The following is an 18,090-nucleotide window of genomic DNA, read 5'->3' as shown; positions in this document are numbered from 1 at the left end:
AGCATTATAAAGAGGATTTTGGGAGCTAGGCCAGCAAGCTAATCTTCTCTAGTCTACTCTAATTGTATGGGACATTTTTTGTTCCCAGACATGAATTCCCTTATCTCCCATTTTCTATCTGCATTTCATATTTAAGTGGTTATTAATTTCCAGTGCTAAACCTTTCAATAAACTAGACTGTAACCTAAATTACACATTTCTAGATTGCAAACTGGGTTTTTAATAAGCTAAGCATATTAGAGAAACAAAATGTACTTAGCTGGAAAAGAAAAAAATCCTGTGATACATTTATTGCATTAATCACCCATTGCATTAAATATTAAGTACAAGGAATGTGAATTTTGTAAGTAGATGCTGAAATTTGACCATGGAGATTGTTGACAAATTCCTGTTGCTGAAATAATCACTCTGGTCCTAAGGTTTTGGTGGTTTTTTTTGTTGTTGATTTTTTTTTCTTCCCACAAATACAATCCCTCTCAAGTTAAAAACAGCAATTTTCAATATAAATGAAGTAGCAGCTGAGTAATTTAGCATAGCCTAGAAAATTAGCGTTTCAGCACAGACAAAATAATGGTAAAGTCATCACCATCATACACTGCAAACACAATGCAAACAACCCTGTTGAGAGACTTCCTTCCACCCACTACCATCTCATTACTGCTTTGGGCTCCATTTCAGGGGCAGAAATAATGCAGCAGGGAGAGTGGACAATGAACACTGAGAGGGAAGCAGCAGAGGGAGGGATTCAGTCCTTTCCCTGGACCCAGTTCAGCTCAGTCTAGCACTGTTTAGCACAACACTGTGCCACAAAGATTACTTGTTCTTCAAATAATTGTAGGCTGCACACCATTTTACTGCTGCCAAAGACCATGTGGGTTTTACAGAGTTGGAAAAACATGCATTCTAGCAATGGAGAAAAAGGATTTGACACTGAAATATGCTTGATTTAATTTCTTAATTTCTCTCTATGAAGCAAAGAGTGACAAATATTTTAAAGCATTAGCAGCATTCCACAGAATGAAAGCAAAACCTGTATCAAGAAGACACAGAGAAGTGAACCATTGCCTGAGTACAAGACATTAAAAATTAAAGAATGGGAAGTCAGCGTGTGAACATATGGTGTGAATATGAGCTGCAGCTCCAACACCACAGTAAAAACTCATTTTCACAAAGTTTCATTTTATGAGCACAGGGTTTCCCTGCATTATCACTCAACTATGGCACTGCAATGCTGATCTATAAGTGGTTATAAAATACCATAAAAAAGCAATGAAGTACCACAATGCATCATTAAAAACTTCATTTTAAGAGAAAACAATAATTGTGATCTAAGTAATCAAGTTATTAAATAATAGGACAAAGACATGCATAGTAAAAATGAAGTGCTTGAATACACTTGCTCTCTTTTCCAAAGTCCAACACTCTCATCTCATGGTCTATCACAAGCAGTCCTGATAAACTGAACATCATTTTACGGGACCAAATCCTGTATACTACCGTGAAATACCAAACACCACTGGCTATTGAGTTTAATCTTTCTGACAGGCAGAGAAAATCTTGACTGGTAGCATTAATCAACAGCAACTCTCTTGCGGTTATCAGTAGGGGATAAAAAATTATGATACACAAGAAATATTTAAATAACTATGATAGTCCAGAAAATACTTAAATAATGAATCACTAAAATATTTTCTTCATGCAACAAGCTGGCTGAATTTAGAGGGCATGTTGAAGAGGGGAATGATCTGACCATATGTTGTCTTGTGCAAGCTGTGAGATTTACAGATTTGGGGGAAAGTGGAGAACAGCTTCTGGGAGGTTCCGATTCTCCTTCCCACTTTTGGAAGGGGTGGTCAAAGGGAATGCGAGGACAGGGGACAAAGGGAGCTCAGCTCCCTCCTTTCTCCTCTCAGGGCACTACAGGAGAGCAGGAGGAGGGGAAAGAAAAGCTACTGGCTATAAATCAGCAGCAAAGGGAGAAAGAAGGAAATACGACCATCAGTCCTCCAGTCCACCGCCCCTTGAAGGGTGAGGGTAATTGCCGGACTAACTCTGCGTTAGAAAGGTTTGCCAATTTATAAACGGCCTGTCTCTTCCATGGGCTGCTTGTAGTCGTGGGGGTACAAAAGGCAAAGGAGCTCCTTTTTCAAACTCCAACTCAAACAAGAGACTTACAAAAGGAGAAGGAGCTCCTTTTTCAAACTCCAACTCAAACACGAGACTTACAAAAACAAGCAGGCCAGCAAAGAGCGCCTCACCACAACCGCGTCCCCACTCCGCGCATCACCACCGCCCCCGCCCGCAGCGCACCGGGCGGGCGCAGCTCAGACGGAGCCTAAAAACCTCAGAAAGCTGCGAAGACGTTTTTAACACGCACACACACACACACGCACACACACACGGACACACACACGGACACACAGACACACTGCCCGCCCCGCTCGCCGCCGGCCCGGAGCTGCCCGCGGCGCTGCCCCTGGCGGCCGGCAGGTGGCGCCGTGGCGCTCCGCAGCGCTCCCTGCCCGCTCCCTCCCCGGCTCGCTCACTTGCAGTCGCGGTCCTCCAGGTCGAAGTGCGGGTTGAAGTTGATCATGATGCGCTGGTAGGGCTCCGGCGCCTGGATCAGCCACTCGCACTTCTGGCTGGGGTGGTAGGACTGCGGGTAGCCGGGAGACGTCAGGTACCCGGGGCTTAAAATTTTGATCGTGTCGCCGCACTTGTCTGCGAGGGAAGGGAACACATGGGCTGGTCTCAGTGCCCCCGGCAAGCATCCGGGCGCAGCCCGCAGCAGCACACCCGGCAGACTGCCGTGGGAATGCTGCGGGGCCGCAGCCTTCTTCAGGCTAACTTAGCATCCTTCTGCTTTTAAAGGCATCTGAGCTACTATCTACCGGAGGAAGAGGACTCCCTCCCGTACCCCATTCCTTAAACCCGGTGGCTGGACAGGCAGCAGACAGCAGAAGGCACTCCCATTACTAAACAGTATCCTTTTAAAAAGCCCTCCACTCCAATAGTACCCCTTACAGCGTTATGGCCTTGCCCCTTCATAACTGCGTTCATGTTGGCTGAGAAGGGTGCATGGGACACAATTACCTCCAAAAACTATACTCTTCTTAAGTATGAAGTTTCAAGAAAAGCTGGGAGGAGATGTTAAGAGATGCCATTTGATGCCCTGCTCAGCTACAGGATAAGTCTGGTCTGTGTCACCGACCATTGGGATTGTATTGGTGGATCCAAGCTCATTCTCAGGACACCCTCCCTTTGTTTTATCAGTCCATAAATCTAGGCAGGTTGAAGCTATCTGTGCTCTTCAAACCCAGGATAGAAGAGAACAAAGTAGCTCTAGTGAAGCAGAAATCATCCGCTATTTACTCTTTCAAGGACGTTTGTTCATGCTTGGAGACTGCATCAAAGTAATGGAGCAGAACAACCTCCCTTCCTCTTCCCTTCATTCCTTCCTCCCCTGAACAACAACAAAGATTTACTTCTAATGGCAAAATAGTTGCAAAAGTTTCTTGAATCACAAAGTGTGATGGTTACTCCTTTGGGTCAGCATTGTCAGGGTTGCATTTTAAGCTTCATAGGAAAAAAAAGGGACAAAAACATCCAACCCACACAGTCACTCACTTCACTGTCCAGTGCAGGTTTGTGTTATCACTTTTTTTACTACTATGGATTTCTTTCTGGGCACCTTCAGGTAGGAAAAACTTTCTCCAAGTGTTGGTTGTTTAATTTTGAGCAATAAAACATGACAGTAAACTATGGACAGGAAGAATGTCCTCACTAAAGCAAGACTATATATCACTACATCTCAATAATGGTATATACAGTCTGCAGTGCTCTATCTAATACATTCCCTGTGAAAGCAAAATGGCAATCCTTGCTCTCAGCATGAATTTATAAATATACAGGATTTTATTGTAGGAAAAAACAGGTCAAATGGAAATGAATGAGGAAGTGCACATCAAAAATGCATAAAGCAACACTCTTTATAGAAATTATTTGCCATAAATTAGGAGGGAAGGGGTATGGTCAAAACCCAGATGCTGCCAAGCATGCTGCTGGGAAAGGTATCTTATTATATTTCTGCTGTGCCTTTGCAAAACAGGCTATTTTCCTCTGACCAGAACAAAAGGCATTGGTGCTTAAAGCTCAAAAGCTGTCACTGGTGATCTTGCTAATCCGCTGTCTGGGGCTCTCAGGGAATCTTGCCTTCTCCTCCCTGTGTAAGCACACTCGGAAAGTGATCTTGTCTCATTAAGCCCACTCCAGCCCTGCAAACATCATGGCAGGGTCTGGCATCTGTTAAACGCCTGAAATAAAGCAGGGCTGCTTCTAGTCACTTGACAGAGTCACTTCAGAGGACGCTGAGGTGGACTCACTACCACCAGCGCTCCTTAATCTGCGACTTCTGGGAAAGTGACAGTGTAATAAGATAATGCGGTCTGCTAGACTCCTTGGCTCTGTGCAATCTCTCTCACACTTGATTAAGAAGAGCAGTTTCTAATGACTTTGGACCATTAGTTCCAAATAAGGTTAATGAATTAATTTAGTGGACACTAATACTGCATGTAGGTGAGGGTGGCATTAGTAGGTCAGGTAAGTTGTAGAGGGGGTTAATGGCCTTGGTGCCTCCAGCAGGACCACCACATCAACCACTCCTGGTGGAGGCTTCTGCCCAGCAACTTCCTCTCCTGCTCTGCACAGGGACAAATGACCAACAAGAGCACGGGGGTGGCTCCTTCTGTCCCTCAGAGGTACAGGGTGGCAGTGTGGGTCTGTGTGGGAGGCAGCTGCCCACACCCCGAGCTGGGCTGGGGGATGAGCAAAGGGCACCTCTGGGAGCATCCCCACCCCGGGCTTGGTGCACCCCTCTAGCACCTCTGCTCCTGTGCCACAGCACTGGAGGACGGAGCTCCTGATTAAACTAAGCAGCCTCCTCAAAACATATTGGGAAAGAGATTAACTTCCATCATAAAACATGTGATTTTAATACTCTTGCTTGACACTCCACTTGCGGTCCCTTATTAAAACAATATACCAGGGTAAGCGGAGGGTGCTCTCTTCTTTTAATTACTTTGATTGAAAACCCAGCCAGAAAAAAGTAAATATTTGATAATTAGTTAATAGTAATTGCTCGGGATTTCTCAGGAAAGGAAGACTCACATGAGCTGTTTCATGTGCAAGAGCTAAACGTCAAGCAGTCCCACAATTAGACCATCTTTAAAAATGCATCATGCAGTGAAATATTCACAGTGCCCTGGCATTGTTCGGGGAAGGAGGAGCACGGTGCTTTTAATTAGTTGTGTTTTCAAGGGTTGCCTGACAGTAAACTAGACGCACCACTCATTTGTTCTGGGATTTCTCCTCCTGGAAGGAAGTCTCGAGCTTTCACAGAGAAGCTCAGCTCCCCTCTTGGCACAGTGTAAGTTGCACGTAAACTGCAGACTTGGGAAAGGGGTACTCCGTGTGCAGACTATTCGCAGGTACACACACAGCTAGTAGGAGACATGATCTAAAAATTTACGCGTTGGAAAACAGAAAGGGCGGGCGGGGAAGAGAGCCTTCGCTTTAAAGCATTCATTATCTTTCAGATATCGGAGGAGAGACGTTTAATTGCCTATGGGACAGGACGCTATTAAGATAATTGGCTGTCCTGATCTAGTGAGAATGAGCAGCCTGCTTTATACAATAACCCAAAAAAGCAGAAAATAAAGTCGGAAAGCAATGTCGGGGAGGGCGATCCTCAGACGAGGGCTGCGCCGCATCCCTCCTCGGGCAGAAAGTTCCCCCCAGCCGGGTTTGTGTGGGTGCCGGTCCCACGGCCCGCCGGGCACCGCCGCCCGCCCCCCGGAGCCCCGAATGTGCCCGAGCCCAGAGCCGCCGTGCCCGTGACACTCACCGCTCCGCAGAGCCCTGGCCAGGGTGAAGGTGAGGGCTGCACAGTGTAGGAGAAGTCCCCAATCCATTTTCCCTTCCGACAGCAGGGAAAGGAGGAAAAAAAAAATAAAAATGCCTTCCACGCACAACTCTTCCTTAAATCCTCCAGCCGGAGTGAGGAGCAGAAAGCACGGTCCGCAGGGGCAGTCTCGGGGACAGAAGGAGGCTGGCTTCGCTCTGTGCCTCAAGCCGCCCGCATCCTGTCATTTAGCTCCGGCTCCCTCTCCCTTTCCCCACACTTGTTCCTTCTCCAGGCGCCGCTGCCCTTGCCATTCCCAGCGAGACTAGAAAGCCAAATAAAAACGAGGGGAAAAAATAACAAAAACAAAACCCAACAAACACACAAACAAGACAGACAAAAAATACTGGCGGCTGCCAGCACCTCGGGAGCGCTCTGCTGGGCGAGGGTGCTCTGCGGAGGGGAGACAAGGAAGGGAAAGCGGCCGTGAGCGGTGACCAGCCTGGCGCTGGAGTTTGGCAAACTGCGTCCCCCCTGCCTGCCCCGCTCTGCAGCGGCCGCTCTCCCGCGGGGCCGGAGCCCGGGAGCCCCGGGAGCCTCGGGGCGGCGGTGCCCGGCGGTGCCCGCACTCACCTGCCCCGGCGGGAGGCGAGCGAGCGAGCGCGCTGCCCAGCAGGCACTGCCGGCCGGCCGGGGAAGTGGGAAGCGCCCGGGCGGCTCCTGCTCGCAGCCTGAGGAAGAGGAGCGCAACTCAGCGGCAATAAGAGAGGCCGAGGAACCGCCGTCTCCCAAGCCCCAGTCCCCTCCCCCTCCCCGCCCTCCTCCTTCTCCTCCTCCTCCTTCTCCTCCTCAGCCCCCCAAGACATCGGCAGCGCGGAAGAACGAACAAACAAACACGGCAAGCCCAGCTCTGGCGCTCAGCCGAGGCGGGGACAGGCGAGGGGGAACGCGCGGAGCGGAGCAGAGGGGGGCGGGAGGCGGCGGCCCCGGCACGGCAGGTAGAGCCCATGCGGGCGGCGGCACCACCTGCGCTGCCCCGCCGCCCCTGCCCGGCCCTGCCCCGCCGTGTCCTGCCGTGCCCTGCCCCGCCGTGTCCTGCCGTGCCCTGCCCGGCCGCCCCCGTCGCCCCGGCCCCACACACACACGCACACACACACGCATCCCTCCCGCCTCCCGACTCGGGACCCCGCGGGAACCCTGCCCCGTCCCTTCCCGGGCCATCCCTTCTGCCACCTTTCCCTCCTCCGCCACCTTCTCCCCCTTCCAACACTTTTTTTTTTTTTTTTTTTTTTTTTTTTTTTTTTTTTTGTTTCGTGAGAGAGTGCGTGTCCCTCGAAGTCCCCGCCCCTTCCCCACTGGGACGCCACCGTCCCTTCTTGTCCTAGGGGAAGCAGGCTGTGCTGATGTGGGGTGAGCTGCCAGCACCCCTGTCAGAGCACCCCCAGGTGTCAGGCTCATCTGGCCACTGCACATCTGCCTCCCTGTATCCCCTCCCTTCCCACCCTTTTCCCACGTCCCTTCTCTCCCACTCTTGCTGTCATTCCCATCTCTTCTCAGCTCCTGTTGCAGCTTTGCCCCCCTCACTCTGTCAGTCTTTCATGAAGCCTCTTGAGGGGCTGAGGAGCTGCTGGGGTCCCCCAGGGCCGGCTCTGCTCCCGAAGGAGGCTGTGCAGCATGAAATCCCCACTGGGGAGTGTGTGTCTCCTCCTGAGCATTCTCCCCACCACCCCCACAGGCACCAGAGGAAGGAACAAAGCGGGGACATACCAGGCTCTGAATCCTGCTGCTTTGGCTGCACGGTCTGGTGCTCACCACCTACGGGCCCTGTCCAAGGAATTGCTCTATTGCCCTGCCTTACAGGCTGTCCCTGCACCTGGGGAGTGATCACCTTGCTGAACCCAGCTGCTTTTTTATGTGGAGTACTTTGTACACCCTCTATGTGAGGGCAATCCAGTCCCTGGGGTAGGGGTTTCAGGGAGAGCTCCAAGGCTGAAAGCTGAAACACAGAGTTAAATGGTTCCCAAAGATGGGTCTGTGCTAGGAAAATTACCTACAGCCAGGGGTGGATGTCAGCCTCTGTCATGTCCCAGGACAGTTTGAAAACAATTTGTTACTGGTGCACAGTCAAGGCAAACTCTGTTAATGCTTCATCAGGAAAAAGGCCTGATAGAATACCTACTCCATAAGGAGTTTTTCTGAAGGATGCAGTGGGAAAAGAGCTGTGTTTTACTGAGGACAGGGTCATCCTCCAAGTGTAGCCATGGCAGTAAACCCCTGTCCACTCTGAAGATACAGCTTTGTTTGAAATAATTTTCAAACATAGTTGTCAGTCTGCAGCCACACAGATTAACTACAAATGTGTTACATCTGTGTACAGAAACCATACACAAATCCAGCCTCCTCCATCCCTTTGTCTCTAGCCCTGAGTCTGAGATTTCTACTCTCACTCTCCCTCGCTGCCCTTTTGAAGCCCTGAGTTTAAGGTCAGCTGAAGTCTGGAGATTAAGTCTGTAGGAAATCTGTCTGTTGGTTTCATACTGCACACTCTCTCACCACTACTCTCTGAGTTTTTTCCAGACATTCCCCTTCTGTTCCGTGATTACAGTTCCCTAATATTGTGCACTAAAATGCAGTTTGATGCTGTTATACTCTCTGTACACCTAATTCTTTCCTTTGTTGGCTTCTGCTTCTGCCCCTGCCCATGACCCTGCTTCTGCCCATGCCTGTGTCTGCAGGCGGGCTAGAAACAGGCAGGCTGGAACTAGTCAGATTGAGTTATTGGGTTCAGTCTCATTTCCCTGTCTTTAGGCAGTCTCTGGATCATCATTTGCAATACTTATGCATTTTCCTGATTGATTGGGATGTATATTTTATGGGTAGCACATTAAGCCCCCTTTATTTTTTTTCCTTTTAGAGGCATTCCCAGAACACGGGGGAAGGGGAGAGTTAACAGTGCTTTCTGATTATTAAAACTCACTCTGCTGGACAGTCCTTGAGATAAATGGGTTCTGACCTGATCATAGTTTGACTGTTTGAGCAACAATATAGCTTTTAAAATAAAGCAAATCTATTTTTGAAAACAGAAATTACCTGCTGATGGTTGCTTACTAAGGGTTTGCAGAAATATATACATACATGTTTGTTTTAAAACCTGTTCCAGAAACCAAGATTAATTCTCTAAGTGACAGATACCCAGAAAGCATGTACATCAAAAAATACACTTACTGACAGTGATGGCCCTCTTGCTTTGGGATTAGCATTGTCTGTCAGGTCATTTCTAGGGATCTACAGAAAGGAAATAATCATTGCCAGCTGTACGCTGTAAAGATGCTCCCAACTAACCAACCAACCAACCAACCAACCAACCAACCAACCAACCAACCGCTCTGTTTCATCAATTCTTTTTCCTATCTGATTAATAAATTGCTTTTTGCTGATGGAGACATAGTTTTTAGTAGCTAGTGTATTTTAAAGAAATTCTTTTCTCTGGAAGAAAACCACTTAAATTCAGACAGAACATGTACTTTAGGGAAGATGGTACAATGTGATAAATTTTAAGATAATGATTAAAGTTGCTTTTATCATCTGAGCCTAGCCAGTAATCACTAATCCATATCCCAAGGTTTATTTCAACATGCTTATGTCTCAAATATCAGTGTTTCCTCTTCTTGCAGAGAGAGAGAGAGATGTGCAACAGGCTGCAAAGAGAGCTGAATAGGAATGGCCTCTGTTAGGGCTACCATGGCCCATAGGAAAGGATTTCCGCCCTTCTTCAGTATTGTGTGGGCATTTTGGATTCCACAATGGGGCTTTATTTAAATTTTTTTTCCTCTTGATTTCTCAAGGCTTAGCAAATATACCAGAGTCTGGTACGTAAATGTCCTTCCCTATCACAACATGAATGACACCAGTCTAATTTTTCCACCCATCTTTTTCTCTCTATATAAGCACAGTTTTCTCCTAAGTATGAATTGCCCTGGAATGATGAGTGAAGACATTCTATGCTTGGTTTACATATATTTACCTGAAAATTATTAATCTTTAATAATCTTGAATATAAACTGGCATCAAATGAAACATTCAGAAGTCTCTTTGTATAATCCACTTCTCACATTTTAGTCACGGAAGTTTAGGCCCTGATCCTGCAACTGCTTACACATTTGTTCAGCTCTCCATTTTCACATCAGTAATGGGATTTTATGGCAAGGATGAGTTAGTGTTACAAAGACTGAATCTGAGTCCAATGTATGTAAAAGTTAATGGAGTGGCTAGCTTTGGGGTTTGGGTTCAGGCCCATCTTTGCTTCATAATTTGACTTGGTGTTTATAATGCTTTTTTGAAGATTGTCTGCACTTCTGTTATAAACCTGTTTCTCAAGAAGTTTATAATTCAGCCATAAAAAAAATATTTGCCTTGGGCTAAATAATGTAATATAAAACTTAAAATTCCAAAGAAAAAAAAATTTTTTCCCATTTTAACAATAGCAGAGCGGAGCAACTTTGATGTTTATTCCTTTATGTACTCACACAGCACTTTTAATTAAAAACTAAGTTTGGCAAATGATTAATCAATGGCTGAAGACACCTTTATTTGTTATTATTTTGAAAAAGAAACACAACAAATTAAACTCATCCATAATATTAAAAGCCTGAAAATGGAGACTTCCTATGAGCATTTAGTGCAGAATACAAATATATTTGCTTTATGACTGTGTCTGCTAATATCTTCATATACAGTCTGGTGCTCATTTATATCCTTTTCTCTAATGTTTTCCTTTTTTTCTGCACTTATCTTGCCCAAGAATCTCTCCAAAACTAGGCTTCTGTGTCATCTCCTCTTCTGTTGTTTTGGCCATATGAATCACTACTTGGCTTCCTGTTGCTTACTGTACTGAACCAAAGCTATTTACCCTTATCTTTAAGATCAGACATACATTTTACCTTGTCTATATCTCTCCTCTCTCAGCCCTTTTATCTCCTACATCTTTTATCCTCCTACTCAGGCTCTCACACCCAATGCTTTTTCACCCTGTCCTCTCACGTTACACCTCTTTTCCACACGGAGCCACGCACATCCAAATGATCCCTCTTCTTTCTCTGCACATCTTAGCCTTCTACAAAGAACCACTGCAAATACTTTTATTTTCATAAACTGTGCCATCTGATTTATACATTATTCACATTTACATATGGCCATGTGTTGCAATATACACTCATATCCTAGACTCCATTGGTTAGAGATCAGATTCATTTGCTTTTATATCATCTCCACACTGACTACATTGTTAGGCTGAGATTCATTTTACAAATATCTTACCAAACTCTTTGGAATCACAACTGTGCCATGATATAAATGCCTTATCAATGTCCATCATCCTGTCTAAACACATTCCACTCTAAAAAATTAGCACAGCCCCAGGCTTTATTAGCTGATTATCTGATCATCAGAAGTCCAATGTTTTCATTTGTGTCAAAGGCAAATTATCTCACATATCATTATACTCCCATTTTCAGTTTGACAACAAGCTCATCAGGCCTCTCCACAGCCTAATTCCTCTATTGCTTGCATTGCTATAGCTGCCAAAATCTAGACATGGTAACCATGTTCCTCCAAATTGTCCCATTCCTCTTTTTTTGTTTTCTTTTTTTTTTTTTTCCTTTCTTCACTAATATTTATATATTTTCAGAGTAATCTGCTTTTATCTGAAATAGGAAGTAGACAGCATATGCAACATATGATTTACAGTAGGGTTTTTAATACTAATGCCTGATCAACTCAAAGGTTCTGAAGTAGCTGTTTCTGTGATTAAGGAAGTAATACATAGCAAATTCACCATATGGACTAAATATCTGGCTATATTTCCATTGGTGGCAATGACAAAATCCCACTGACTTCAAAGAAGAAAAGCAGGCCCTGTGTGATGATAATGGACCCTTAGATTATAAACTTGTTTTTATCAGCTTCAGTTGTTTCCATTTGCTTGCATAATGGGTGTATCAGTGTCTGTGTTTACACTAAGATAACTGCTGCAAAAAAACAAAAATAGCAGTTCTTTCAAAGTAAGGTTTTGCCAGACTGAAAATCTGAAGGTCTATAATCATTAAGAAGTAGGTAAAAAACAGTGTTAGATGTACCTTTGTATTTCTTCTCTTGCTCTATTTTTGTCTGGAAAATTAGTGTCCTGCTCTTATAATCTATTCATCCATAAAGGCCCGTGTGATTATATCACATTATTGAGAATTATGTGCACTACTTTATATGTGCTACATCTGATAGAATAATGCTAGGAAGGGTGCAATGTTATTAGGGGAATGGAAGCTGTCGCAGCAGCACTGCATGGTTGTCATGCACCCCCTTTAGCTACAGTGCAGCAATCACAGTAAACAAGCAGCAGAACTGCGTTCATCACAGATCAGATTCCCTTCCTCTGCCCTCTCTCATCTTCTTCAAGTGATGTTCTCTATCATAATTTTCTTTGTCACTTATTACAGCTGATGTTAAATGGCTTTTCAGCTAAATGCTTGTTTGGGTTATTTATTAACTAGGGAACATTTACATTGGCAGACTTTGATGTTAAACATGCAATGGAGAACCCATTTGTAGGCTATAGTGGATTAACTAGAAATTCAGGGAATAGTATTCAGAGGGATTAACTCTTAGGCAGTGGATTACCTCCAGTCAGTTAGCTTCATTGGAGGAGATGGAAACAGCCACTAGCACACTGATCTGTATTCAGGTGATTACATACAATGGTAGAGGTATTATTCAAACAAACAGAATATACTTAGTTTATGTGTCTGCTGCTCTTGTTCTTGCACTGCAAGAATTTGGACTGAGATCTTGAAGGAGCTCTCAGGCTCTGCATGGGTAAATTTTGTTTCATATCAGTGCTTGAAATGTAAAGCAAGAAACACACTGGTATGATCTACTGGGTTAATTTCCAGAATATTGGTTTCTTTCAGTATTTTCTCCTTGTTGCTATGTTTGTAGGAATATTGCTCTTAAATATCATGTTTCATAAAATGTCTTTGAAAAAATCCCACCACAATGTGGGATTTTGTTGCGTTACTTTATCAGGAAGACACAGTCAAAACAGAAAGACATTTTTGGTGTGGAATATATGTGGAAAATATTTTACAACTGAATTTGCAGGGGGCAGTAGAGAGATATCAGAGAACACCAATGGGATTGTTAGAAAATTGCATTGGCAAGAATTAGAAAAAGAAATTAAAAGACAGTCTGAACAAGGAATAGGAAATTATACTTTAAAAAGCCTCACATCTATTGGATATTTGTTGTGTTTGTCTTTTTTTTTTTCAAGCCTCACTTTTCTTAAAAATTTATTTGGTTCATCTTCTTTCTCCATCTTGTCTTCTCTACTTTATTTTTAACTGTGTTGAGACCACTTTGTTGCCAATAAAGTCAACTGCAGCTCTTGTTTTGAGCTTTACCTACTTTGCTGGGGAAAAAAGGTTTGTAAAACAAGCACCAAAACAGTAACCAAAGCAGTTTTCAACATCCTTACAATCTTCTCAATCTTATTTCATGAAAAGGGTAAGAGAATTATTATATTGGGTTTTTTGTCATCTCCCAGGTATAGTTTAACATTTCTTACAGACCTTTCTGCAATCTATTTTCCATTGTGAGTTCATGACTTTATATAATTCAGACAGGTTGTCATGAGGCGAAACACAGTTGTTCAGGTTGTCATAGCAGCTAAAACTTTCTTTTCTGTGAAATTGTCACCAGGCCTTTGGCTTCTTGTAACCAAATCACCAGAAACATTATTAGTTTAATGAAGAAGCTCTCCAACAGGCTGTTTCCAAATCTGTAAGTTATCTGTCCAACGAGTATGTCACTGCTGTGTGCAGTATTTTATTCACAAAGGCCATCTGGACAGCCTTGACAAAGGATTCATAGCATTTGCCAGAGAACATCTTGTTTGTTGTGAAAAAAAATTAAATTCAATGTTATTTTAAATCTATCCAGAGACATTGCTTTTTGTGTTTTCAACTGCTCTGTTGGGTTTGCCATGTTGAAGCTTCTTTGTCATCATTGCAGAATTTATAATCATGACATAGTCTCTTTTTTCATCCGTGTAGTTAAAGTCTTACACACACCTTTGTTCTTTAAGATTATTTCAGATTCTGATTAGTAACAGTCCTTGATTTATTCTAGTGAGATTTGTGTTTGGATGCAAACTCTCTGACATTTATATGCTGTGTTGTTTTTGAAATTTCCTTCATGGCTTGTGCATCATGCCATAGCATATCATAAAACTTTCAATTATTTTCTCCTCCTTTGGGGCAAATTCTTCCATCACAAAGATCTTAATGAGTAATAAACAGACAAAATCCAGGTACCACATATAGACTAGAAAAAGGTCAAAGCCCACTTTAACAGCTTGGCAATTGCATGTAGTGAATCCAAAAGGTGCTTGGGTTTTATTGACTGGAATGAAGATGATTTCAGCTAGGCAGAAAATCACATGCTGTGACCAATGGCCAAGAACCCCACTTCAAATTAATCCTGCAAGATACTGAGCAATCTTATCAAAGAGTGAGTAACCTGAGCTGCCATCCAGCGCTGAAGAGGAGCTGATATTTTTTCAGCTCCTTAGTACAACACTCAGCACGTTGCTGGAGAGCTCTGCATCCTTCATGCAGAAAGTTCACATGCTAATTTAAATTCAAATGTTCTTTCACCCAATTACCCATAATTAGAAAAGGGCTTCCAGACCTTTGTGATACAGTATCTGGATGAAACATGAGAAAATTAATGAAACTGATTTTTTGACATGTGTGGTATCACTCCCTGAATCTAATTGAAATAACTTTTTTGAGAATGACCAGAACTTACTGGATTTATTGAAAGAGCTTTTTTTTTTATTTGCTGCCTTGATTTTTGTCTTACAAGATAATTTTGTGGCATGCATATATGATCCTGTTGCAATCGGTGAATAAATAACACATTTTACATTCAGAATCTCTCCAAGTCTCCATTGAAGTATAGACACATTGTTTTGAAGAATTTAAGGTGAATTAAAATTTAGAACCAAAGTGTAAAAATGGTTTTTAATTATGAAAATGTGGTACCTGAAGAAAAAAATATTATGTTCATTATGAGACAGTGGTAATAAACAATTTCTGCTTTTAAATGTAATCTTTTTCTAAAGAAGATCAGAGGCATGTCAGAGCTCATTTTTCCAAAGGCTCACACTTTTGCAGATGAAATGAGAAGACTTTCTGCATTGACTGTTTTAAAAAAGAAAAAAAAGTAGCTTGAAAGTTTAGTATCCCTAGACAGGGACAAGACTACATGTAGACGGTAAAACCCAGCAGAAAGGCAGCAACAGGTATTTAGAGAGGCTGGGATATTTGAGTGTAATATCTCCCTAGGTGAAAAGGGAGTGTTGGGCAGTGAAGCTCACTATTATGGTCTGTGGCTGCGTTCTGGCCCACGCTGCTGCTCTGCCAAGGCACACTCAGGGTCTTTAGCCAAGACATTAACCTATTGACCCAGTGCCTCAGGATGAGAATGCTGCCAGCCATAGCTGGCTCTCATTGCAGACTAAGGTATTGCAAACATTGAAAAGAAACAATTCCTTGGCAACTAATAAGAAGATTTACCTAAGAAACACTCACTGAACTAAGTCAATGTTTCTGAGACTCTGCTGTTTGCTTATGCCCCATGGAAAATTGTCTTCATCAAATTCAAATTCATATGTAGTAAAACAGATGAGGTTAGTTTTGTTCAGTTGCTAACCTATTTTCCAGTCCAAAGAAAAGTTTCTTTGTCCAAAGGATAAACCAAGGACAGAGTGTTGCTCTGTAACTTGCAGGCATTCCAATCCCTACTTATGTCAACTTGAAATAGTTTCATATTTCAGTGTAGGCCATTATTAAACTGATACACTGATGAGGGTGTGGGATGGACCTGAGCACTACTGATAATTGTTATCATGATTTCAGTGTGGTTTTACTCAGTGCAAGCTAGTGCATGCAGGCAGCGCCTAGGGGAATCAACATGGGTCAGGAAGCATTCCTCAAAGGAAGTCTGGGTGAAGCTGTCCTGCAGAAAGGAGGCTGAGTTAGTTGCCATCAGGCCAGGGCACAATCTCTAACCCATTTGGCCAACAAATATAGACACAGCTTTAGTAGCTGCACAGACAATTACTACATCTTTGCAAAAGCTGATGCTGTCTGGAAAATAGAATGTGAGAGTTAACCAAAATGAAGGTTTACTTTTGATGAACATATTTTTGGTATGGAGAGGAAGCAATCAAAGTGAAGGGTGACCATAAGTACTACCACTTGTTGCTCAGCTGCCCGCTGTGGAGAGAAATCCCTCTGCTGATACCTCCGGGCAGGGTTTCTAGGATGGTTTTGAGCATGAGGACATGCAAAGGATTCATCATCCCTCCCCTTCCAAAGTTCCTATTATTCATCTACTAGACAATATCTCAGATTTCTGTGTAAAAACCAGGGTGCACAAGGCTTTCAGCTGCTCTGGCTGACAGGTCTAGGAAGCATTTCAGTATTCCACAGTGTGAGATCTTGCGCTTTGGCAAAGGGGAGTGGGTACAGTGTCTGTTACTCCAAATGCTGGAAGGAGGAGGATGTCTTTGAGAGGGACAGAGCGGCACCATCCCATGTTGCTGTGCTGATCTGCTCCCCACCACATCCAGGAGTGGATCTCACATTATCTACAAGAGGGGCCTGCACATGTTCCCACCATCCTGTAGAAAGCCAGGCCAAACCATCTGTGTGGTGGTGAGCTCTGAGTAAACACTGAGGGCAGTGGTGGTAAATGACCCTTCTCATGCCATTCCTCTTGGCTTCCTCTTCCAGGTCTCAAGCCTGTGCAGCACAGTGCCCATCTGTGCCCGTTTGCTGGATGACTCACTGATATTCCCTGTGCTTTTTGTAAGGCCCACCTTCATCCTTCTAAGCTCACCTGGGCCAACTGTGAATGAGTTAAGCACTGAAGTGTGAATAGGTATCAGGAAACTGTGTAAGGGGAAGGCAAGGAACAACTATTAGATATCTCTGTCGGGATACTCTTGGAGTAACTACTGTTTTTTGAAGTCATGTGGTGCTATTGGTATGGCCTGTGAATGGTGCAATACCCTGATGATTCCTGTGGGGCATCTGGCTGGCTCTCCCCTCTTGGGCTTTCCTTTTGCATGCTGAAAGGAGGGTTGCTGTCTCTGTGAGGCCCAGGCTGGCTCCACAGTGTTCCTCAGACATCTGTTGACATGGTGTTAACAGCACTTGTCGTCAGGCCTGGGTCCACAGGCCAGGCTGCTAATGAGGAAACCGCCTTACAGCCTCAAGAGTGGGATTTTAATAAGTGTGATGTGGAGAGTATACACATGCCCTGGAGTGTTGTGTGAATATTTTGGGTTGCATGTGAGAGTACAAGGTCTTCTGGGTTAATGTTGGAGGATGGTGACAGATGGAGACAGCTAAACACAGTATGGCCTCATCCATGCTGCTCCTTGGTGGAAGCTAACCTCAGGATGAACCCAAGCTTCCTGCTGAAGAGATGTAAGGGGAATAGTCCAAACTATGAAAGAGGATGCAGAGCAGACACCAGGGGCTGAATGCTCAAGCTTGCACCCTCAGCCTTTTTGATTTCTCAGGATATAGATGTGCACTGTCAATCCCTGGAATTCTGCCTTGTCTTGGTAGGTAACATAATTCTATTGATTAAATAAATTACAGTATTATTTCTATCAGACTAGAAACACAATCTTAAAACAATTTAATTTTAAAAGTCTTACTATGTTGCCTATGATCCACCTCTGTGTGCTGACACAAGAGGGTGTCTGAATTTCAAAGCTGGCGTTGTTTGACTCACATCCTGGTGAACCACAGTCCCTATCGCTGCTGTATACCATGTTCTGATTGCTGTTTTGCAAAGACATTAATGAGTTTCCCAGATCAAAGCCGGCTCTTTCTCAGCATAGTTTAACATATATAAACAAAATCTGTTGCAGTAACTGTGAAATCATTTGCATTCATAATTATAGTGGTTTTTCTCATAAATTGCAATCATGTCCAAGAAAACATATAAAAATAGAAATACATTACTTATGCTTTATTGTTCAAAATGGGCTTCTGTTTTATCAAGCTGCAATGATAAAAAAAAATACATTTACTCAAAACAAGAAACCTGGAATATCATAC

At 43.8% G+C, this 18,090-nt stretch overlaps 1 protein-coding gene across 2 annotated transcripts in view; it reads right to left on the bottom strand.

Moving 5' to 3' along the window:
* The window catches only part of NRP1 (neuropilin 1), a 113,243-nt gene extending 107,110 nt beyond the window's left edge, over positions 1–6,133 (bottom strand). For both annotated transcript variants that reach the window (XM_058025291.1, XM_058025301.1), the window contains exons 1-2: positions 5,903–6,133; positions 2,547–2,721 (exon numbers count right to left, since the gene is read on the bottom strand). In XM_058025291.1, coding sequence (XP_057881274.1) covers positions 2,547–2,721; positions 5,903–5,969 — 242 coding nt within the window. In that variant the 5' untranslated portion in view covers positions 5,970–6,133. The remainder of the gene's footprint in view (positions 1–2,546; positions 2,722–5,902) is intronic.
* Between the last annotated feature and the right edge of the window lie 11,957 nt (positions 6,134–18,090).

This window comes from Melospiza georgiana, chromosome 1, assembly GCF_028018845.1.
Source record: "Melospiza georgiana isolate bMelGeo1 chromosome 1, bMelGeo1.pri, whole genome shotgun sequence".
NCBI classification, from domain to species: Eukaryota; Metazoa; Chordata; class Aves; order Passeriformes; family Passerellidae; genus Melospiza; species Melospiza georgiana.
The sequence above is the reverse complement of the archived record's forward strand: the minus strand, read 5'-3'. Positions and strand labels throughout refer to the sequence as shown.